Raw genomic sequence first — 24,168 nt, forward strand, 5'->3', positions numbered from 1 at the left:
AGGCCTGGTGCATGAATTCATGCATGGGTGGGGTCCGGCCAGCCTGTCCAGGGGGAGGGGACATGGGCGGTTGGCTGGCCTGCCTGCTAGTCTAACTCCTGGTCAAGGGGACAATGTGCATATTAGCCTTTTATTATATTGGATATACACTGAGTGGCCAGATTATTATGTGTTCAGAGATCATAATAATCTGGCCACTCGGTGTAAATGCAACAGAGTATACATTCTTCTCAAGTGCACATGAAACGTTCTACAGGACAAATCACAGAAAACAAGTTCTAATAAGTTTAAAAAGACTGAAATCATGTCAGGCATCTTTTCTGACTATAATGTATGAAACTAGAAATTAATGGCAAGAAAAAATGGGAAGAATCACAAATATGTGGAGATTAAACAACACACTACTGAACAACCAATGGATCAAAGAAGAAATCAAAAGAAAAATCAAAATATACCTTGAGTAAATTGAAAATGAAAATACAACATACCAAAAGTTGTGGATGCAGTAAAAGCAGTTCTAAGAGGGAAGTTCATAACAACAATTGCTTACATTAAGAAACAAGAGCAATCTCAAATTAACAACGTAACTTTAAACTTCAAGGAAGTAGAAAAAGAAGAACAAACAAAGCCCAAAGTTAGAAGAAAGAAAATAACAAAGATCAGAGGGGAAATAAATGAAATAGATACTAAAAAGACAATAGAAAAGATAAAGGATACTAAGAGCTGGCATTTGAGAAGATCAACAAAATAGACAAACCTAATTTAGCCAGACTCACCAAGAAATAAAGGTAACTCGAATACATAAAATCAGACATGAAAGAGGACACGTTACAACTGATACGAGTGAATTGTGAAGGATTATATATGAGACTACTATGAACAACTGCACAAACATAAATTGGACAGTCTAGAACAAATGAGTAAGTTCCTAGAGAATCACTTACAAAGACTTACGTATGAGGAAAGACAACATCTGAACAGGCCAATTACAAGTAAAGAGATTCAATCAGTTATCAAAAACCTCCCAAAAAACAAAAGTCCAGGACTGGATGGCTTCACTGGTGAATTCCACCAAACATTGAAAGAAGAATTAATACCAATCATCTCAAAGTCTTCAAAAAAATAGCAGAGGAGGGAACACTTCCAAACTGATTTTATGAGCCCAGCATTACCCTGATAACACCACATAAGAAAATTACAGGTCAATAACCCTGATAAATGTAGATGCAAAATCTTCAACAAAATATTAGCACACCAAAATCAACAACACATGAAAAGGATCATACACCATGACCAAGTGGGATTTATTCCAAGGATACAAGAATGTTTCAATATCCACAACTCAATCAATAAATTAGAAACATCATATGATCATCTCAATAGATACAGAAAAAGCATTTGAAAAATTTCAACATTTACTCATGATAATACCTCTCAATAGAGAGGGAATAGAAGGAAAGTACCGCAACATAATAAAGGCCACATAATTGACAAACCCACAACTAACATCATTCGCAGTGGTGAAAGGCTGAAAGCTTTTCTCTAAGATCAGGAACAAGACAAAGATAACACTTTTTTTCAATAGAGTACTGGGAGTCTTAGCCGAATCAGTTAGACAAGTAAGAAATAAAGGCATCCAAATTGGAAGGAAAGAAGTAAAATTGTCTCTTTTTGCAGGTGACATGATCTTATATACAGAAAACCCTAAAGATTCCACACAAAAAAACTGTTAAAACTAATCAAAGAATTCAGTCAAGTTTCACAATACAAAATCAGTTGCATTTCTATACACTATTAAAAAAGAAATTAAGAAAAAAAACTATCAAAAAAACAAACAAATTAAGAAAACAATTCTATTTACAATTGCATCAAAAACAATAAATTAATAGAGATAAAAGACCTCTACGATGAAAATTATAAGATGTTGAAAGAAGAAATTGAAGAAGAAATAAGTAAATAGACTATCCATGCTCATGAATTAGAAGAATTAATGTAGTTAAAATGCCCACACTACCTACAGATTTCAATGCAATCCCTATCAAAATTCCAATGCCTTTTTTTACAGAAATAGAACAAACAATCCAAATATTTATACAAAACCATATAAATCCCTATATAGCCAAGGCAATCTTGAGGAGGAAAAACAAACCCGGATGCATCATGTTTCATTATTTCAAACTATATTACAGAGCTATAGAAATCAAAACAGTATGGTATGGGCATAAAAACAGAAACACAGATCAATAGAACAGAATATAGAGCCAAGAAATAAAACCATGTGTATATGGTCTATTAATTTATGACAAAGGAACCAGGAATATACAATAGGGAAAGGACAGTCACTTTAATAAATGGTGTTAGGAATACTGAACAGCCGCATGCAAAAAAAAAAAAAAATGAAACTGGACCACCATTTTACACCATACACAAAAATTAACTCAAAATGGATTAAAGACTTGAACTTAAGACCTGAAACCATAAAATTCCTAGAAGACAATATAGGTGGTAAGATCCTTGACAGCGGTCTTGGCAGTGATTTTTTTGGATCTGACTCTAAAAGCCAAGACAACAAAAGCTAACATAAAGAAGTGGAACTACATCAAATTAAAAAGTTTCTGCACAGCAAAGAATACCATCAACAAAATGAGAAATCAACTTACTGAACGGGAGAAAATATTTATAAATCATAAATCTGATTTAAGGGCTGAATATCCAAAATATATAAAGAACTCATATACCTGAATAGCAAAATAAAACAGCAACAACAATTTGATTAGGAAAATGGGCAGAGGATCTGAATAGACACTCCAAGAACACATACACATGTAAAGGTGCTCAACATCACAGGTAATCAGGGAAATGCAAATCAAAACCACAACGAGATATCACCACATACCTGTTAGAATGGCTCTCCTCACAAATACAAGAAATTGTAACTAAAAGGGAATCCTTGTGCACTGTTTGTGGAAATATAAATTTGTGTAGCTACAATGGAAACAAAAAACTTAAAATAGAACTACCATTGATCCAGTAATTCCACTTCTGGGTATTTATCTGAAGGAAATGAAGACGCTAACTAAAAAATATATCTGCATTCCACGTTCACTGCAGCGTTGTTTACAATAGCCAAGGCATAGAAACAACCTAAGTGTCCATGGGTGAATGAATGGATAAAAAATGTATGGGTATTATTCATCCATAAAAAGGAGAGAAATCCTGACATTTGTGACAACATAGATGGACCTTGAGGGCATTATGCTAAGTGAAATAAGTCAGACAGATCAAGGAACAAATTGGTGAGGGCGACAGGGGAGAGTGAAATGGATGAAGGTGATCAAAGGTACAAACTTCCAGTTACAAAGTAAGTAAGTCCTGGGGGTATAATGTACAGCATGTTGACTGACTATATATATATAAAAGCCTAAGCAACCATTACAACTGAACAACAAGAACGACCGGTTGACCAGTCACTATGATGTGCATTGACCACCAGGGGGCAGACGCTCAATGCAGGAGCTGCTCCCTGGTGGTCAGTGCGCTCCCACGGGGGAGTGCTGCTCAGCCAGAAGCCGGGCTCATGGCTGGAGAGCACAGCTGCGGCGGCTGGAGCCTTTCCCAACTCCGAGGCAGCGCTACTGGCGCAGCGGGCCAGGATGAGAGCAAGCGGCCCGGCGCTGGCCTGGGCTCCTCCCTGGCTGCCTGCCACTTGGTGCACTGCTAAATCCCCCAAGGGGTCCCGAATTGTGAGGGGGTGCAGGCCAAGCTGAGGGAACCCTCCCCCCTCCCCGGGCATGAATCTGTGCACCAAGCCTCTAGTTAATAGTACTCTATTATATATTTGAAAGTTGCTAAGAAGTAGATCTTAAAAGTTCTTATCACAAGAAAAAATATTGTATCTATGTGTGATGACCATTTTGCAATATATCCATGAGTCACTATGTTGTACACCTAAAACTAATATAATATTAAATGTCAAATTATATCTCAGTTTAAAATAAGATACCATGCAAACACTAAGCATAAAACAAACCAAAAAAAAAAAAGAACCAATTAAAAATCTTAGAAGAGGAAAATATAATATTTTAAGTAGTTAATAGACAGAGGGGAAAATTAGAATTAGAAATCTGGAAAGTGTTCTGAGGAATTCACCAAGTACACAATACAGAAATAAACATATTTTTAAATGGAAGTGTAGTTAAGGCATAAGGGAGGACAGACTGAGGAGCTTCAAAACTAACATATTTCAAATAATCGTATTATCTCCCTAAGTTACAGCATTATTTTGCAAAACCAAGAGATGTTCAAGATCATCCCAAATTTTGAGGGTGCATTATATGGGGTAATTAGTATACCCTTGAATAAAATGTGTATAATTTTCAGAAAAGAAAAATGAGATATTCTTTAATGAACCATCTTATAATTTTATGTACCTCAATGTCATCCTTATTTTTAAGGAGTGGTGCTTCCATAATATTTCTAAGACAAAAAGAATCAGATTCCACATCAAATGGGGTTCCAGTTAATTCAGAGATTCGATCCCAGTGCCTCTGCTTCATTGCCTTATTGGTCATCATTTCTAGTAGAGGACACGACTCACTGAAATCATCAATTCTTTTTTTCAGATCCAAAAAAGCCTGCCAATCTTTAAGTCCTTTTGGAAGTTTACGACACCTTTCAGAAAAAAAGAAAAAATATTTCATCTACACATTTCTTTGAAGAAGGTGTTATGAATTTACAGCAATATAACAGAGGATAAACTCACTTGTGATATACCTACAGGATCCTAAGAATATAAGCACTATAAAAATGTAAGTTTAATTCAATTGAAACCCACCTGTTTTGAAATTCCTGCAGTTCTGCATTAATTTTTTCAATGTCAACATCTCCCCATAGTATTTCATAATAACCACTAATATTGCCCATTACGGTGTCATACAGTCCATATAACTTCTGCAGCAAGTTGAGTTCCTTTCTGAAACCAAATAATTAAGTCATTCTATAATGTATATTTTAAAAAATAAATTCCATTATAATATAAGCAGAATTAATCCAAACAAATATTTCATACATTGTGTGTATAAAATCTTATAGATACCAACAGGCATACAACCCTGTCGTTTTTCAAACAAAGACTTTATGAAAGCTCCATACATTAGGTTAAGTTTACAGCTCTGAAGTATTCAAAATCGTACTATGGCCTGACATTGACAAATGGTTTGATCATTATTACCATACCAATCATTGCAAACAATGTGACCAAAACTTGATAACAAGATCACAGCCTAGGCTAAGGTTTTATTTGATTTTTTTTCTTTCATATGCAAGCTGGATTTTTATGAGAATGTCTGCCTTTAAGTCGGACATTAACCATTACTTTACTACCAGAAGCTTCCCCTCATGTGCCCAAATGGAGTTACATCCAAAGCAAGAATAAAAGGAGGGATTCCAGGTTCACGTAAAAGAAAAGTCTTTCTTGTATAAAACATCAAAAATTGACCACTCAACAGCGTTTTGGATTTTGCCAGGTATTCCTCACCCATTAGTATACAATAAGGGTCCAATGGACCCAGTTTTAGTTTTTGAGTTCATTGCTTCATTAGCCCTATTTGTAAAAATTAATATTCACAACTGTTGTTATTTATTATAGACAATGCAGAGGCCAAAGCTAAAATGTGCTTATGTTCTTAATGGAGTAAAATTCATTTTATTTTCCAATTATCATATGGGTACACTGGACCCTTTTCTAAATCTAAGACACATTCCGGAATCCTAGTCACCTTGTTTTTCCATTTCTTGTTTCATTTTGCTAATTCATCATCCTAGAAATTATTTTAATGATTAATCACTGATTATATTCCCAATTGTGCTAAAATAGGAAGAGGAGAATAATGCAATCTCTTCTAAGGATGATGCAATAGCAGGAAAAAAAAAATCACCATTGCATCATCCTTCAGGTTGCTTACTGTGCTACCTAAATAAAGTATTGCATCATTTTGCAAGAGAGTACAAAAAAAAAAAAAAAACCCTCTGGAGATATCATTTTGTAATCTTCTTATATTTGTTTCTTTAGTTTTCATTTAAAAGAGTTAAGAACTTAATTTTTTCATTTTCTACCTAAAACAGCAAGCAAAGAGAAAAAAAAATGACAAAGGAAGATACTTCTGCAACATTAAACAGAAAAGAGACAGATAGCGAAAGAGACTGTGTAAATGAAATCTCAGACTGAGTCTTCAGATGATGATAATCTAGATAAGTTTTATTAAGCTCAATGATTTAGGAGTGAACAATAAATATATTTCTGTAGACGCAAGGGCTTCCCATGCAATATTTTGCAACAAGAATGTAGATTATATCATTCTGCCAAAAAGGTGTGACAATGTTTTTTTCATTATTTATGATGTTTATGTAAGTTTTATTTGATACAAACGTTGAAGGCAGATTTGTATTCAAAGAAAATAGATACAGACATTTAAAAAATTCACTGACGATCATTCAAACCTCAAAGTAATGATTTTTGAATGTATATTGCAAGAAGGATGATGATCTGAGTTTTCAACAGTCTTGAGTTTTAAAAATGCAAGTCTAAGAAAAATCCGAGGTGATGAAGAGCTAGAAGTGCTGGAGATAGAACTACAATCTGGAATCAGTGTTTATGGTACGGGTATGCTCCAGGGCCATGCCTAACAACTGCTGAGCAGCTGGCTGCAGGCAAAACTCAGTCTCCATTCCATGTGTATAGATCTTAAAACCAGGACATTATGGGGGGAAAGTGAGTTTTCACTACTTAAGTTCTTGTTAAATTTTCTAATAAGATTGCTTTTCACCATCCCTTTATTTTTACTTCTGTAAATTATTCATAAATTACTTAAAAACATAAAAAAAATAAAAAGGGTCCATTGGTCCAAATGGTAAATAAGAATGATTATTTTTCCTAGAATATTAAGGGTTAAAATAAAGCACTGAGCCCTGGCCAAGTAGCTCAGTTGGTTCCAGTATCATCCTCATATGCCAAGGTGGAATAATAAATTGATGTTTCTTTCTCTCTCTCTCTCTCTCTCTCTCTCTCTCTCTCTCTCTCTCTCTCCCCATCCCTCCCTCCCTCCCTTCCTCCCTCCCTCCCTCCCTCCCTTCCTCCCTCCCTCCCTCCCTTCCTCCCTCTTGCTCTCTCTCAAAAAAAGTTAATAAATAAAAAAATTAAAAAAAAATAAAACACTGAGTCTCCGATGGAGTATGGGGGGGAAAATAACTAGCACCTTTGTAAAAATACAGATTTCCTAGGACCCAGCCCCAGAGATTCTGATAGAGTAAGTCAGGGTCAAGGGCCAGCAGACATATGCAATTCTAACACAATTGGTCACTGAGTTAAGCTTGGTGAATGAGTACTTTAGGAAAAGAACGCAAACCGTCTACCCTAAATGGCGGAAGCACAATTTACCTTCAGACAATTTCAGGTCTGTTTTGCCATGACACTTCCATGCTGTGACTTTGAAAGAAGCCAACATAAAGTTCTTTCCTAAAGCCAAGATCCTGATAAGCTAATACTAAGACGAGGTCCTAATCAGTTCATTTTGCCCTTCAGGAAAATTATATTTAAAATTTTATTAAAATATACTTGTTTAAATGCTAGATCCACTGTTTATAATCACTTCAGTTCCTTGGCCTTCAATCTCCATGAATTCCACGTCTGCCCAATTAGGAAGAGCACTTAGCACAAATTCCATTAAGAAGATTGAGAGCGGAGAATGGCTACTCCTTTAAATAAACAAAAGTTACCCAAAATTGCAGTGCTTCCACACAATCACTGACACTATAAAAAATAGTGGAAAGAAAACAATAAAGCATAGGCTAAACTTGGCCATGAAGACCCAGAATTTTTGCAATGTATTTTCTCCTTTCTAGAACATTCCTTTTGTATATGGAGACTATGTATACAATGGGTCAGGAATAGCCAAGAATAAGGAGAGCATTTAGGAGTGTTCCATGGGCAGCCCTTCTCTACATAATAACAGATTTTTAAAAATTTGTATTGATTTCAGAGAGGAAGGGAGAGAAAGAGAGAGCTGCCTCCTGCATGCCCCCCACTGGGGATCCAGCCTACAACCCCAGCATGTGCCCGTGACCAGAATAGAACCCAGGACCCTTCAGTCTGCAGACTGATGCTCTATCCACTGAGCCAAACCAGCTAGGGCCATAATAACAGATTTAATGATGACATGATTCTTCTAATGGCCAGTATTTAATTATTTGCTTTTAACACTTATAAAATTTCTAAACTTACCTGACTTTGTGCAAAACCTCATAGTCAGTCACAGGCAATCCAAAAAGTTGTTCACCAGATGAATATGTAACAAACTTTCTCCACAGATCATCAAAATTGGCCTATAAAAGCATTTTTGAATTGTAGTAAAAGATAATTAATTCAGACTCCATTAAAGTAAAATGTATGATAATTGGAATAAAAGCTACATTGAGGTTTATTTAATATGCTCTTTGAAATGATGATTTATGAAGCAAATGAATGCTGATACCAAGCTATGAAAGGAAAAGTTAAGCACTTAGGAAAATTAACTTTCAAGCATTCTAGAAGTCTCCATTTTATATAAAATTATTTCTTTAATAAATTAAGTGGCCCCCAGAAGACCTATATTTCAAATTCCCATAAATATGTCTGAAACACAGTTTTTAAAACTGCATTTAAAAACATCTGTAATTCAGGCTTTATCACTAATTTAGACGGGTCAGATCTCCTGCAGGGTTGAAATGAGTGACGTATCTGTATAATCCACTCAACCCTATTTTCTCTGTAAGCAAGAGAGTCTATAAAATGAATGATTCCATTTTAACACCATTTGTGATCATTCTAACATTTAAATTGGCAAAGTTAATGCTTGTCTTTTGAACTAGAATTTGAATCTCCAATAGTTAGAATGCTACAAAGCCAGGAGAAATAGCCCACCTATGACAAGATATGTGTGCGCTACTTCAGTGGTGTAACATACCAGTAAGGATCCTCAGTTCCCAGCCCTGGAAAACACATGGCATCAGACCTCACAATGCTCAGACAGTGATACAGTTCCGACAGACACGTTAGCCTATTTTACAGGAGCCCAAACAGGAAGGTATGAAGACAATGGAGGAACTCCAGTAAACTCTTGGTTCCTAGAGGGCAAAGGCCATGTTGTTGTGTTTTTGTTTTGTTTTTTTTTATGGATTTCAGAGAGGAAGAGAGAGGGGGAGAGAGATAGAAACATCAGTGATGAGAGAGAATCACTGATCAGCTGCCTCCTGCATGCCCCCTACTGGGGATCAAGCCCGAAACCCAGGCATGTGCCCTTGGCCAGAATCAAACCTGGGACCCTTCAGTGATAGTGATGTGGGCCAGGGGAGCGGTACTGGAGTTGATAAGGAGTTGGGGGCCCGGGTATATTTTGAAGATAGACTTTGGGACCCGTCCGCAGGCCAACGCTCTATCCACTGATGGGCTAGGGCAAGGCCATGTTTTGTACTCTTTATATTCCTTGGTGGTTGGTATAGTGGGACCATGTGACTCTCAGAAAAGGAGAGACGAAAGCTTCAAAGTTAGCATACATTAAATGATGGCTAAAATCCTGTTCATGTGGTGAAGACTACTGAGGGATGCCAATCACTCACCCCTTTTCCATTCAGGTCCCAAATAATTTAAAAAGATGCCCAGGACCAGACAACTGGGGAACAAAATGCCAGCTTTGTCAACAGGCCAGCCAAGTGCCCAGTAACTCCAGAAATCAGAGTAAATAACGCTGCATCGGAGAACGCTGGCACCTGAGGCCCAATGTGAGGGTCCGGCTTCTGCCCCAGACCGAGATTTGGCAACTGCTTCTTTGGGAGGACAGAGGGCAGCAGCTGCTTTGGGGTAAATTGGGCCTGTAGCTCTGACCCCAAGTCACATGTCCAGCCAGACGAATGGCAAACAGCCTGCTGGGCTCACACCCCCCCTCCCCCCCAGAATAAGCAGAATAAGCAGAACAGAAGATACTAAAAGGCAAGAGAGGGGCCCTTGCATTGTCTTTCCAATAAAGTGACCACAGCCCTAGTCCAAGGGTGACACATTCAAGTCCTAGCTGCCGACCCATAAATTGGTAAATCTTGAGGTAAAGACAAAGTCTATCTTCAAAATATACCCGGGCCCCCAACTCCTTATCAACTCCAGTACCGCCCCCCTGGCCCACATCACTGTCACTAACGCCTCGCACAAGGTTTATTGCAATGGCCTCCTAATCCGTCTCCCTGCTTCTCCCCCTGCCCGCCAGCAACCTGTTCTCAACACGGCAGCCAGGGCGAGCCACCGCAAACATAAATAAGATCGCATCACTTTGCTCACTCAGAACGAACCCAGGGCCCTTCCTGGGCTGGCCAGCTTCTCGGGCCGGCCCCCTCCTTCCCTCTCCGCCCTGTCGCTAGGACTGCCCCTTGCTCTTTCTGCTCCAGCCACACTGCCCCCTGGCGGCTTCTCACGTAAGCTCTTACTCGGGGCCTTGGCGCTTGCTCTTCCCAGGCCTGGGAAGTGGCTCCTCCAGATACCTGCCTGGCTCGTGCCCTCATCCTCCAGGTCTCTAGTCAACTACCACCAGCTCAAGGAAGCCCTCTCTGGCGACCCTGTTTTAAATTTCACCTCCATCACAGCCCATCACTCTATGGCCCTTCCCGGCCTCCCCCCACCCCCTTGGCACTTATCATCATCCAACATTACTATCTATTCATTTTGCTTTTGTGGCTGAGGGGTTTCTCTTGGCTCAGCTGAGCAGGTCGGTTTTAGTCCTGGCTGCTCCAGAGAGACAGGCCTTTCCCTGGCACTTTGGGTCCAAACCCGAGGACTTCAGTTAGCAAAGGACCAGAGCCTCCTCCAGGGTCCGGAAGAAAGTGCCGGCAAGGGTGATGGGAGGAGCTGGTGTTAGATTCTGGGGAGAGGAGAATCGTGACAATAACATTTGCCTGAGGACGTCACATGTAAGTGGAAGGCGTGTGCCTGCTGCCACTCATGGAAACCCTCGCCAACACATGCGCCCTCCTTTATAAAACCCTCGAGCGTTACTGGGCTAGACCGTCCCTGGAACCAGGCGGCAGGGACCCTGGGCTCTGGCAGAGGATGGCATCTGCTTCGCACGTTTATTCCACGAGGGACGAGCCGCACTTCCAATGATCCTGAAGAAACACTCTTCTCATCGCAGTATAGATGTTCTATTTTAAAACACTCACATCAAGGGAGGTACTTGGAAGTTAGGTGCCAGAGGAGAAACTCCAGTTGGTTATGATGGGGAAAGCCTGAACCACCCCTCCTACTTTCAGAGGAACCTGCAACTTGAGAGACTCATCTACCTTGACCGAACCTTTTTGGTGAAAGGCTGCCTGGAACCAGCCAAACCGGCCATGGATCATAAAATAAGGCGGCAAGAACAGGTTGCTGAATCCACTCCTCCATTCATGTGCTTGGGGGAGACCCAGTTACCAAGTGACATAAAGGAATGCTCGGCATGGGAGAAGGGGTATGTAGAAACGCCTGCCCGGCGTGTGGTGGAGCTACAGAACGCCTGCCTTCCGGTGGCTAGATTGCTGCTCAGCATGGGGACCCCTCGTCAAGAGGAAAGCGCTGGCTTCTGGGCAGCAGCCCTGCATCTCCCAGGGGGACGACCACGAACTGCCCGAGTATAAACGCAGGCAGAACGGGGGCCGGGAAAGAAAGGAGAAGTGAGGTCTGGAGGAGGTCCAGCACACAGACATGTTTTTTATTGTTACTGTACTTTAAGAAGAAGAGACAAACAGTTTTAAATGCCGACTAAGAAGATTTAATAAAGAGGAAGAGGCTGGAAGTAAAGAAGAAAAAGGGTCGACCTCAGGAGAGACCAGGGAGAGAGCCCGCAGGGAGAGGAAGCGGCTCCTCTCTCTGAAACTGACATCTCAGATCCTAAATTTCCTCTGTAAACTTAAAGACAAGGTCATCCAAAAACTCCTCCAAACCTGATCTTCTCCCCTAACCCAGGCTCTGAGCCTATTAAGTCAGCCTGTTGACTAACTCGTCATCCATCCAGTTTTCTTTATTCCAAGTGCCACGTCTTGGTCTCAGTCTTTACAGTTTCTTGTTTGTATCACTGAAACGGCCATGAACCAGGCCATCCTCCCTCCAGGCCCCTCTGCACACTGGTGCCAGAGAGATCTTTCAAAAACACAACTGCTGTACCCAATCTGACTATATCGCTCCCTGCTCACAGCCCTGCAGCCCTCGGGATAGGCTAGAGCTCCGCATTGTAGCCTGCAAGGCCCTCCCGTTAGTGATCGCGGCCGACTCTGCTGCCCCTCCCTCATTACTACCTTCTTTGCCCACTGCACCCCACATTACATGTTACACTCCTTACATCTCCCTAATGCTCCCTGCTTATCTCCTCATTTGGGGGACACAAATTCTGCCTGACTTATTTTTCCTCCTTCTCCTGGCTAAGTCTAATTAGTCCTTCAAGATGCAGCTTGGATGCCTCCTCTTCCAGGGAGCCCTCCCTGTCTGCCCGACCAGCCCCCATCGGGGTGGGGAGCTCCTACATCTGATTGCATACCACAGGTCCTCATAACCAGAGCAGTGCTCACCACACGGTGCTGCGGTTGATTCTCTAGCTCTCTGTCTCCCTATCAGGTTTTAGCAGCTTAGAGGTAAAAGAACCATTTCTTAACCATCTTTCTATCTATCAAGTCACACAGTAGACATCTGATGAATAATATTTGATAGCTAAGAATGCAGTGGAAGAGGGGACATAAGGAGAACTTGGACATTTCGAACAGCCACTGCAGAAAGCAGGAGCGAGAATAGAACAAACCACAGAATTCCTGATGCTCTCGAGGAACTGGCTTACATAGGAATCCACGAATCTGCACAGCATCTATCAAACAAGTGTGTGACTTTTCTCTAGATGTGCTCAGCAATCTGAGTGCAGAAAAAGACGGTGAATGGATGGCCTGGCCCATGGAGTACTAGATGGTCCCAGGCAGGACAAAGGAGCAGGGAAGTTGAAAGTGATGGATACAGAAGGAAGAAAATTAATGGATACAGAGGGAGGACAAACCATTAATATTTAAAATCTTATTTGATACACTAGAAGCTCAGTGCATGAAAATTTGTGCACTGGGTGGGGGGGGGGGGGCCCTCAGCCCGACCTGCGCCCTCTTGCAGTCAGGGACCCCTCAGGGGATGTCCACCTGCCAGCTTAGGCCCGCTCCCCAGGGGATCAGGCCTAAGCTGGCAATCAGACACCCCTCTGGCAACCCAGAAGCCCTCATGGAGAGCGGGCATAAGCTGCAGTGGGACATCCTTAGCGCTGCACAGGAGGCAGGAGAGGCTCCCGCCACCATCGCTGCTGCACTTGCTGCCATCAGCCTTGCTTGTGGCTAAGCAGAGCTCCCCCTGTGGGAGCGCAATGACCACCAGGGGGCAGCTCCTGCATTGAGCATCTGCCCCCTTGTGGTCAGTGCACAACATAGCGACCAGTCGTTCCTGGTGGTTCCACCATTAGGGTCAATTTGCATATTACCCTTTTATTATATAGGACCTTATTATTCTATAATTTTTTATCACTTTACATACAAATGAAATGCTTGAAACTAGAATAAGGTATAAAATTAAAGTCTTATTCTCTAAAAATACATAGAGATATTCTGTGGGAAAGAGCATGGAGGGACACAAGAAAAGGAACCAATTATATTATTTAGCAGATTAGAATACAATTAAAATCTGTATCTACTTTAAACATTAACATTTCCATTTTAGGTAAAGCGCATAAATTTTTTCCTAAAAGCATTTTTACTACTCCTTGCCAAATGTGTAACAAAAAATGTAATTTTACATATTACCAAAAAACATAGTTTTACCTGGAATATCTGTAGCCTGTTGCTAGCTTCTTGGGGTGGTATATTTGGAACCATGGGTCCTTCCTATAATGAATAATATAATCTCCATTTTAATTCCTAATCATATGTACTTATTAATTTACTGGATTTATCTATTACTTTCTTTTAAGTAAATAAACAGTATTTAAAATTTAAATGGTCTAATTTTGTCCTGTACATAAAGTTTTCGTTTATTTTTTGTAACAGTTTTGAGATATGTACAATTCAATATTTTTATTTAATGGAGTTGTGTAACCATAAACACAATTAACTTTGGAACATTGCATCACTCCAAATTTCATTCATTTTTAAATTGTGACAATCCTAATACTTCCCATTTGGTTTGACTTGTTAGAATAAACAGATGCTATTTTTAAAAATATTTTTTAATTGTAGACTTACAGGAGAGTTGCAAAGAGAACTCTCATATACCCTTTACTCAGCTTCCCATAATGTTAACATGGTACATTTATCAAAACTGAAAATTAATATTGGTACAAGACTTTTAAGTAGACTTTATTCCGTTTTCCCACTACAGTCTGTGTTCTGTTCCAGGACCTCATGCAGGATCTCATATCACATTTAGTCACTGTGTCTCTGTGGTCTCCTCTTTTCAAAAAGGTGACAAAATTTCATCCTGTATGACGTTTGTACCACCACAGCTGTTCCATCTCACTTATGAGTGATGCTGCTGCACCTGTGTATCAGAATACCCATTACAGAATTCTGGGAGCAGCCTCCTTTCCATAGCTCTTCAGCTCCACGTGGAAAGAGACACGCACACAGGTTGGACACTTGGAAGAAGCAGTAGCAGTCTCTGTTGGCATGAGCCAGAAAATAGTTGCCAAAAGGACCCCAGATAGTCTGTACAATCATGAATGTTATGGGTGGGCAAAATAGCAGACCAGATTCCCAGTATAACAGAATGATCGGGCGGTCAAATGTTGACTAATACAACTAAAGAGATAAGTTTGGTACATGTATGTACAAAAGAAAGTGTTATATAAGTAGCACTAAAGGCTTAAATCTGTTATGAATCCAGATCTGTTGTGATCACTGAAAGGGAAGAATATATCCAACTTCCAAGTTTAACATCTGGAGATCGACTACTGTCAGTCATTATTCCAGGTTGAACAGCTTGTGGGACTGACCAAATATGACATTTATTATTTATTTTCAGTGACACTCTAAGTTTTCTAAGAGTTAGTGGGGACGGGGAGGGGGGATAATACCCTGGTATTAGGGCATTTACAGTTCCTTAGAGCCTTTCAACAACTGTATTACGTTTGCCACTATGAGATTCTGGCCTGAGAATGGGCAAAAACAGACCCTTTGTTCCTTCCAGGATGTCTAAATTCAGGTAAATCCTTTTTCTAACTCTGTAAAACATGCTTCCCTTTTTGATCGGTGTGACTATGCAAATATAGCCTCTTACATGCAATGTACAAATCACAGTGTATTTCTTGGGGTCTGTAACGTCCATTTATATAAACATACCAGCAAATAACACAGAACATGCAAATACTGCAATTACCATCTCATATGATTCTGCAAAGTTCAGTACATCCTCACGAAAAACTTCCACAGACTCAAGTAGATTACTTTTAAACTTGGGCTGCACTTGAACTAGTTCATCTTGTACAGAAACCTAGAACAAAAAAGAATACTCCATGTGAGAATGAAAGTAATATATTAACTGAAAACTACAATTCTATTCCAGCAAGTTTGTTCCCACAGATATCACGTAAGAACCAAGACCTCTCTGCAATGTTTTTGTAAAGTAAAAAAAAAAAAAAAAAAAAAAACCCACAGAAATAAACAACACAAATGCTCTAACTGGAGATTCAAATCATCCTAGTTCATGACCCAAGACATCTTCTCTAACTGAGGTTAGGAAAGTTAGTTTCTGGCTGATTTATCTCAGGCCATCACTATAGCCCAGGAAACAGTTACTTCTATGGGCCCAGTCTGGGTCACATGCTGTCTCTGGGACCAGCTCAAGGTCATGGATTAGCAAACTCTAGTAGGTTCACATGGTTGCAGTGGTTGGAGCTGCTCCCTAAAAGAAAGTGATATTACTCTGGGTATAAAAAAATAATATAGCAAATGTCTTCCACAATAGTCTTCAAAGCTTCTGCTTAAACCCTCAATCATAATACCACTTAATTCATGCTTATTATCCACCAGGCTCTTTATGTGTTATCTCATTTAATCCTCAAAACAACCCTGTGTGGTAAATATTAATATTATACCTATTTCACAGGTGAGAAAACTGAGGCACAGAGGCTAAGTAATTTCTTTAAGGTCCCAGCACCAGTACGAAGTAAGGCCAAGATTCAAAACCTGGCAGTGGGGTTCCAAGGCCCCTGCCCTAACTGCTCTCAACAATAGCCTCTATCTTGGTTGGAACATATACTACTCTAAGCTTAGGTCAGTGGGTTTATTTTTATTTTTTTAATTATTTTGTTAATCCTCATCCAAGGATATTTTTTCCATTTATTTTTTTAGAGAGTGTGGAAGGGAGGGTGGGCTGTGTGTGTATGTGGGGGGAGAGAGAGAGAGAAAGAGAGAGGGAGAAAAGGGAGGGGAGAGAGAGAGAGAGAGAGAGAAGCATCAATATGGGAGAGACACATAGATTGGTTGTCTCCTACATGCACCCCAATTGGGGCTGGGGATCGAACCTGCAACCCAGGTACATGTCCTTGATGGGGAACCGAACCCTCAACCCTTCATTGTGAGGGACAATGCTCTAACTACTGAAAAAACTGGCCAGAGCATGGTCAGTGGGTTTAACGCTAACAGTTAAAGAGATAGAAGAACAACTCACATGAATTATTTCCATTGAACAAGAGAAAGTTGGACTTCACTAAATCTCAATAGAGTATTTCCCACTTCCTTCCTGAGACTCACTCTCCTGACTAACCAGCAAACATTTTTCAAAACAAGCATATTAGTCAATATTTAACATGAACTTAAATAAACATAAGCATAAAAATATTTTATATACATTACCTCAAGTGAGCCTCATAACTGCATATAAAAACTTCCTAAAATATTCCTAAATGACCACATAAAGACATTTAGAAACAAAGATTATTAACTTGCCTATGATCACCCAATTGGCTGACAGCAGAGATGGAATCCCAAGTCATGACCCCAATTTCAGCTCTATGCACTATGCCTTGCTTCAACCTCAGTGACAAATCTTTCCATACACAAAAAATTTTAAGCCATTGTTCATTTAATTAATATTTAATAAAATTTTTCAGTATATTTATTTATTTTTAAAAAATATATTTTATTGATTTTTTACAGAGAGGAAGAGAGAGGGATAGAGAGTTAGAAACATCGATGAGAGAGAAACATCGATCAGCTGCCTCTTGCACACCCCCTACTGGGGATGTGCCCGCAACCAAGGTACATGCCCTTGACCGGAATCGAACCTGGGACCCTTCAGTCCGCAGGCCGACGCTCTATCCACTGAGCCAAACCGGTTTCGGCAAATTTTTCAGTATATTTAAAGAATCTGAACACTCCCTTGGAGTTTATTTTTAATGTCTAATTTGTGGTATGTAGATATTTACTTATTTCAAAAATGCGTAGAGAGAAATATATACTTATAAATGCATACATTAAAAATCTAAAATCAGTAACTAACCATCCACCTTAACAAACTAGGTAAATAGAAAAAACTAAACCCATAGCAAGCAGAAGGAAAGAAATAATTTTAAAAATAGAGCACAAGTAAATGATATAGAGATTACAAAAACAATAGAGAAAAATCAACAATCTGAAGTTTCATCTTTGAAAGATCAACAACATTGATAAACTTTTACCTAGACAAACCAAGAATAAAGGAGAAAGGACTCAAATTACTAAAGCTAGGAGTGAAAGGCGAGATAGCACCACCTACCTTACAGAAATAAAAAGAATTGTAAGGACACAATCAACAGAGTGAACAGGCAAACTCCAGAATGGGAGAAAATAATTGCAAATCATATATCTGATAAGGAGTTAACATCCAGAACATATTAAAAAAACTCCTACAACTCAACAGCAAACAAACAATCCAATTAAAAAATAGGCAAACAACTTGAGTAGACATTTCTCCAAAGAAGATGCACAAATGGTCAATAAGTATATGAAAAGATGCTCAACATCATGTATCATTAGGGAAATGCAAATCAAAACCACAATAGATACCACCTCACCCATTAGGATGCCTACTATCAAGGAAACAGAAAGTAACTAGTGTTGGCAAGGATGTGGAGAAATTGGAACATGTGCACTGTTGGTGGGGATGTAAAATGGTGCAGCCGTTATGGAAAACAGAATTATTAATTAAAAATGGAATTATATTAAAATTAAAATAGAATTATATTGCTGGATAGAGATCCAAAAAAAATTGAAAGTAGGGTCTCAATGAGATATTCATACCCCATGTTCATAGCAACATAATTCACAATAGCCAAAAAGTGGAAGCAAGTCAATAAAATGTGGTACTATGTATATAATGCCATATTATTCAGACTTGACAATTTCTCACACGTGCTATAACATGGGTGAACCTTGAAGACCTTATACTAACTGAAATTAGCCAGTCATGAAAAGACAAATATTGTATGACTCCACTTTTATAGAGTACCTAAAGTAGTCAAATGCATAGAGAAAGCAAGTAGAGTGACAGGGGCTGAAGGAAGGGAGAATGGGGAGTTGCTGGATAATGGGTATAGAGTTACAGTTTTATATGATGAAAAAGTTCTGGAGACTCACTGCACAGCAATGTGAATATACTTACCACCACTGAACTGTATCTACTTAAAAATTGTTAAGATGGTAAATTGTTAAGATGTTAAGTTATGTGTATTTTACCACAATTAAAAAGAAAACAGTACAAAGCTACAATAATCAAGACAGTATGGTACTGGCATAGAAGTACACATATGAACAACAGAATAGATTGAGAGTCCAGAAATAAACCCTTCCACTTAGGGTCAACTGATGGTCAACAGGGTGCCAAAGCGATTCATTGGTGAAAGGATAGACTTTTCAACAAATGGCACTGAGACAACGGATATCTACATGCTTTTGTATGAAGCTGGACCCAAAACTCACAACACACAGAAAAATTAACTCAAAATGTATCAGAGACCTAAATGTAAGGGCTAAAAAATTTTAAGACTCTCTTCCTAAGAAAACATAATAGTAAGTCTTCATGATCCTGGATTCGGCAATGATTTCCTAGATATGATACCAAAAACACAAGCAAAAAAATAAAAATTATGCCAATTGGACTTCTTCAAAATTAAAACCTTTTACTTCAAAAGACACTATCAAGAAAGTGAAAAGACAATCCACAGAATGAGAGAAAATATTTTCAAATCCTTTGATAAAGGACTTATATCCAAAATATATAAAGAACTCTTATAACTCAAAAATAAATAACCCAATTTTAAAAACAATGGATTTAAATACACATTTCTCCAAAGAATATATACAAATGGCTGAAAAGCACACGAAAAGATGCTCAACATCATTAGCCATTAGGAAAATAAAGTACTGGTACACAAGACAATACAAATAAACCTTGAAAATATTATGCTAAGTGAAAGAAGCCGGTCACTAAAGACTACACAGTGTATGATTCTATCTATATTAGATATCCAGAAAAGGCAAATCCATACATAGAAAGTAGAATTGTGGTTGCCAGAGGCTGTGGTGAGAAAATAAAGAGTAATTGCTAATGGGTTTAGGGTTTCTTTGGGGGATGAAAAAGTTCTAACATTAAATAGTGATGGTGTTTATACAACTCAGTGAATATAGTAGAAATCACTGAATTGTATACTGTGAAATGGTAAATTTTATGTGGATTATATATCAATAAAGTGGTTAAAATAATATATATTTATCTTTTAAAAAGTATGAAATGTGTGTGTTTTTTCTGGAGACAGTGACTTAAGCAAGTCACTATAAGAATTACATAAGAATTTATAAGTAAAAAATAAGAATTAAGTTTGTACTTACAGCTTTGCTCTGCAATTTGTTGAAAGAATATCTCAAGGTATCCACTGCTTCTGATTCTTCTTTGGTTACTTCAACTTCAAATCTGTTTAGAATAGCATAGGCTTCCTGTGGAGTGAGGGTGAGTTCAAAAACATCACAAGGGAAGCAACTGTCAAATGATTTAGATGCCTTCTAGAAACATATTCCTATGTCTTAGCGAACAGCACACTCCAGGAGACTTGGTTCCAATACTAACCATGTAAAGAAGCACCTCTAGATTCTCACTGACTTAAATCCGAGACCCTGAAATCTGCATGTAGTAAGTGCCTAGGTGATTCTGATGGAGCTGTAGGCAGATCACACTGAGATCGACCCTAGAAAATATCCCTAGAATCATTTTCTGCCTCTCTCTCCTACTTGATCTTGTGTCAACACTATGCAAAATATTGTCTCGTGCTCTATTAAAATATGAGTTGGCTACATAAGGAATGGAACGAAATGATGATAGGGGGGATACTTCAAAGAACAGAAACTTGAATGATTAAAGAAATGGATTAGCAACTGGCTTTACCAAAATAATTTATATTGAAGAATTGAGCTTCTGAAGTCAGGGGGAAAAAATGGTATGGTGATTTGCTAAATCTTGAGGAATGGATGGTCAGCATCCAAAATCCCAAATATTAATATTTAAAGAAGCAGTAAAGGTATGAAGTTCATTACCTACCAAAAAGTATAAACTCTAAATGGGATCAAGAAAGCTATGCTCAGCCTGGCTGGCGTGGCTCAGTGCTGAGCATCAATCTATGAACCAGGAGGTCACAGTTTGATTCACCGTCAGGGCACGTGCCCAGGTTGTGGGCTCGATCCCCAGTGGGGGGGCGTGCAGGAGTCAGCCAACGGATGATTCCCTCTCATCACTGATGTTTCTATGTCTCTCTCCCTCTCCCTTCCTCTCTGAAATAAATATAAAAATATGAAAGCTGTGCTCAGCCATGAGATTGGGTACCAAAAGGAGGCAGTGGAAATGCCAGTTCTCCAGGTATTGCAGGCAATGAAGGAGTGCATTGTCTATAGAGAATTTAAAAAACAATAATAAAGTGAATTAAAAGTCTGATTTTTTATTATCACCATGAGCCATGACTTCTAAATATTAGTCATAAAACCGTTATGATAGACAAAAAAATGATCTCCCCAAAATTGTCCACATTCTAATCTCTGGAACCTGTGATTACGTTACCTTACAGGGCATAAGGGGCTTTGCAGGTGTAATTAAGTTAAGCAACTTAATTATCCTGTGAGATTACCCTGGGTTGACTGTGTGGGCCCAGTGTAATCATAAGGTCCACACCAGGGAAAGGTGGAGGCAGGAGAGTAGGAGTCAGAGACGTGAGGACAGAGCAGAGCAGGAGAGATGCCACTGCTGGAAGGCGTGTGAGCCAAGCCTGCCGCCAGCCTCTCGGAGCTGAATGGCTTCTTCCCTCGAGCCTCCAGAGGAAACGCAGCCCTGCTGACATCCTGATATTAGCTCAGATCACTGAGCTCGAGAACGCTGAGATAATAACTCTGCGTTGTTCTAAGCCGTTAAGTTTATGGCCATTTATTGTATTAGCAAAATTAGTGAACACAGTACTCTTCCCTAAAAACATCTGCTCATCTACATTCCAGCAGCTTACCATTAAGCCTAAGCCCTAAGAGGACCACTCGCACCGTGCTGCCCATGGGTGCCACTGGCCATGAGTGAGACCTAGACCTGGTTTCTAAGGAAAGACAAAGATATTTGGAGAACTTGCCTCACATGTTAGGACTGGTGTGTGACAGTGCAACCATTCCCTTCTGTAAAAGGTCAGCGCCAGCATAAAAAAAAAACGAACACCCTCTAGACCAGTGCAGCATTATTAATGTACCAATATTCCTTGGTTTACTGTTCACTGATGGTAGTTGTCAAAATACCTCCAAAGAAATCAACATCAGAAATAGACAGACTGTACCATAACATAATGAAATATGGTAACAGAATCCATTTTTAGTGTCTCTCTATTTTTTAATAGCACTTTAAAATGAAAAATGCAATCATTTCTTACTTCAATTGGTCCCAACGTCATGTCCATTTGAATTTCATTATCACGGATACAAGACAAGGCTTCCATTGCAAACCTGACATCATCTAAATCACGAATAGGTCTAGATAACTTTTTCAAATAATCACTAATAAATGCTATCATGTCTGACATTTTCTTTTTGTATTCTTCATTCAGGTATCGACAGAGTAACATCTTCCATGCCTTGGCCTCAATTGATAAGGCCAATTTCATTGGCTCTGGTGAAGACAAGAAAAAGATCAAAATAGAATACAACTGACATTCTGAAACGATTGATTTTATGTGTAATCTGAGCATCTATAACTGCTCTGTCCCATGTGACAGTCACCAGCCACATATGGCTACTGAGCACTTGAAAAGTAGTTAGTTCGACTTGAATGTGCTGTAAGGTTGCTCAGTTTTGAAGATTTAATTCCTATCCCCGTGGAGTAAGTTAAGTTGTGCATGAGGACACTAAAGTCTATGAAGAAGAATTTCAGAAGTTACTTCTAGCACTGTCCAACGTGAACCTTGCAGTTTCTGGCCCTCACGCATCACCCCCTTTTCTTCTAGGTAACCCCACACAGTACAGTATAATATATTTTTTGTCTGCCAAACCTGCCTGTTTTCCTGTTATTCCACTTCCTACCTCATTCACATGGCTAGAGAATGTGTATAACCTGACCCTGAACCTGGGCCTCGCTGATTGTCCCAGTCAATCTTGACCTTTCATGGACTAATCAGAGTCCATTCTTGAGAGTTGGAATAAGACTTAAGGGGAGCCCCCTTGACTGGAGAGCAGAAAAAGTCATGCACAGAGGGAAGAAGAAATGAGAGTCAGAGAGAAAGGATTTCCTCAGCTTCCTCTACTGTCCCTGGTTCTGGTCCATTCCGAAAGCCCAGTGGCACCTTGGATTCTGGGATATACCTTTTCTCCCTTCAACATAGCTCAAGTAGATTTCTGTTCCTTAAAAACAAAACAGTCCTAACTAGTCAACTCTACCTTCTCTATCCTTACCCATTCCTCTTCCTCCTCTCGGTACCCTAAACTCCCCAGCCCTGCCAAACTGGAGACATAACCTCTCCCTTCTCAACTCCTAACACTTACACTGAGAGGACTAGGGAGCTGAGGAAAGTGTACCCTGAGAAGACACACAGGGCCAGCTGCTGGCTGAGGCTGTGAGATTCTATTTCATAAGGTCCATACTTCCTGGGCCTCTTTTCTGCTTTTCCTCGGGCCCCAGGGATTCAGCCTACCTTCCCCTTTCTTTATAATTATTTTCACCTATCCCATTTTTAGTTTTCTCTCTCTAAGAGCAAGTACCTGGCCAACTAGAACACTGTGCTACAGTTAATTTTTGTATTAAGGATCATAGTGCTAACCACTGCAAGGGAACAAATAGAACATTAAAATAATAGGTAGAGTACAGTTTCCAAAACATTACCAAAGTTCTTGTAATTATTGCCCTTGATATATAGTTTCTGTTTCTAGCTAAATAATCCCCTCAAGTATTTGTGATTCTTCTCCAAATTAAGTCCCTTCTTTGTAGATATAATTCTATAAAATAAAGAGGTAATATGCAAATTGACCCTCATACCCTCGCACAAGATGGCCGCCCCCAAGTGGTCAAAGATGGCCACCACAAGATGGCCGGCAGGGGACGGTAGTTGTAGGCAATCAGGACAGCAGGGGAGGGCAGTTAGGGGGTGACCAGGCCAGCAGGGGAGGGCAGTTAGGGGTGACTGGGCCAGCAGGGGAGTGCAGATGGGGGGGACCAGGCCTGCAGGGGAGGGCAGTTGCGGGGGACCAGGCCAGCAGGGGAGGGCAGTTGGGGGCAACCAGGCCAGCAGGAGAGAGCAGTTAGGGGCGACCAGGCCAGCAGGGGAGGGAAGTTGGGGGCGACCAGACCTGCAGGGGAGGGCAGATGGGGGCAATCAGGCTGGCAGGGGAGCAGTTAGGCATCAATCAGGCTGGCAGGGGAGTGGTTAGGGGGTGAACAGGCTGGCAGGCAGGCGAGCGGTTGGGAGCCAGCAGTAAGAGGGATGTCCCAGATTGGAGAGGGTGCAGGCTGGGCTGAGGGACCCCCCACACATACCAGTGCATGAATTTTGTGCACTTGGCCTCTAGTAGTATATAATATTTATTGGACATTAACTATTTGCCAGGTACTATGCTAAG

General features: G+C 39.9%; 1 protein-coding gene across 1 annotated transcript in view; it reads right to left on the reverse strand.

The window, feature by feature from the left end:
- The window catches only part of DNAH8 (dynein axonemal heavy chain 8), a gene marked incomplete at its 3' end in the record, with an annotated part of 261,455 nt that overhangs the window by 148,783 nt on the left and 88,504 nt on the right, over positions 1–24,168 (reverse strand). The window contains exons 25-31 of the mRNA XM_079779684.1: positions 21,993–22,228; positions 19,933–20,037; positions 15,443–15,556; positions 13,891–13,953; positions 8,279–8,379; positions 4,835–4,972; positions 4,431–4,671 (exon numbers count right to left, since the gene is read on the reverse strand). Of these exons, the coding sequence (XP_079635810.1) occupies positions 4,431–4,671; positions 4,835–4,972; positions 8,279–8,379; positions 13,891–13,953; positions 15,443–15,556; positions 19,933–20,037; positions 21,993–22,228 (998 nt within the window). The remainder of the gene's footprint in view (positions 1–4,430; positions 4,672–4,834; positions 4,973–8,278; positions 8,380–13,890; positions 13,954–15,442; positions 15,557–19,932; positions 20,038–21,992; positions 22,229–24,168) is intronic.

Source organism: Cnephaeus nilssonii, assembly GCF_951640355.1.
Source record: "Cnephaeus nilssonii genome assembly, chromosome: 9".
Taxonomy (NCBI): domain Eukaryota; kingdom Metazoa; phylum Chordata; class Mammalia; order Chiroptera; family Vespertilionidae; genus Cnephaeus; species Cnephaeus nilssonii.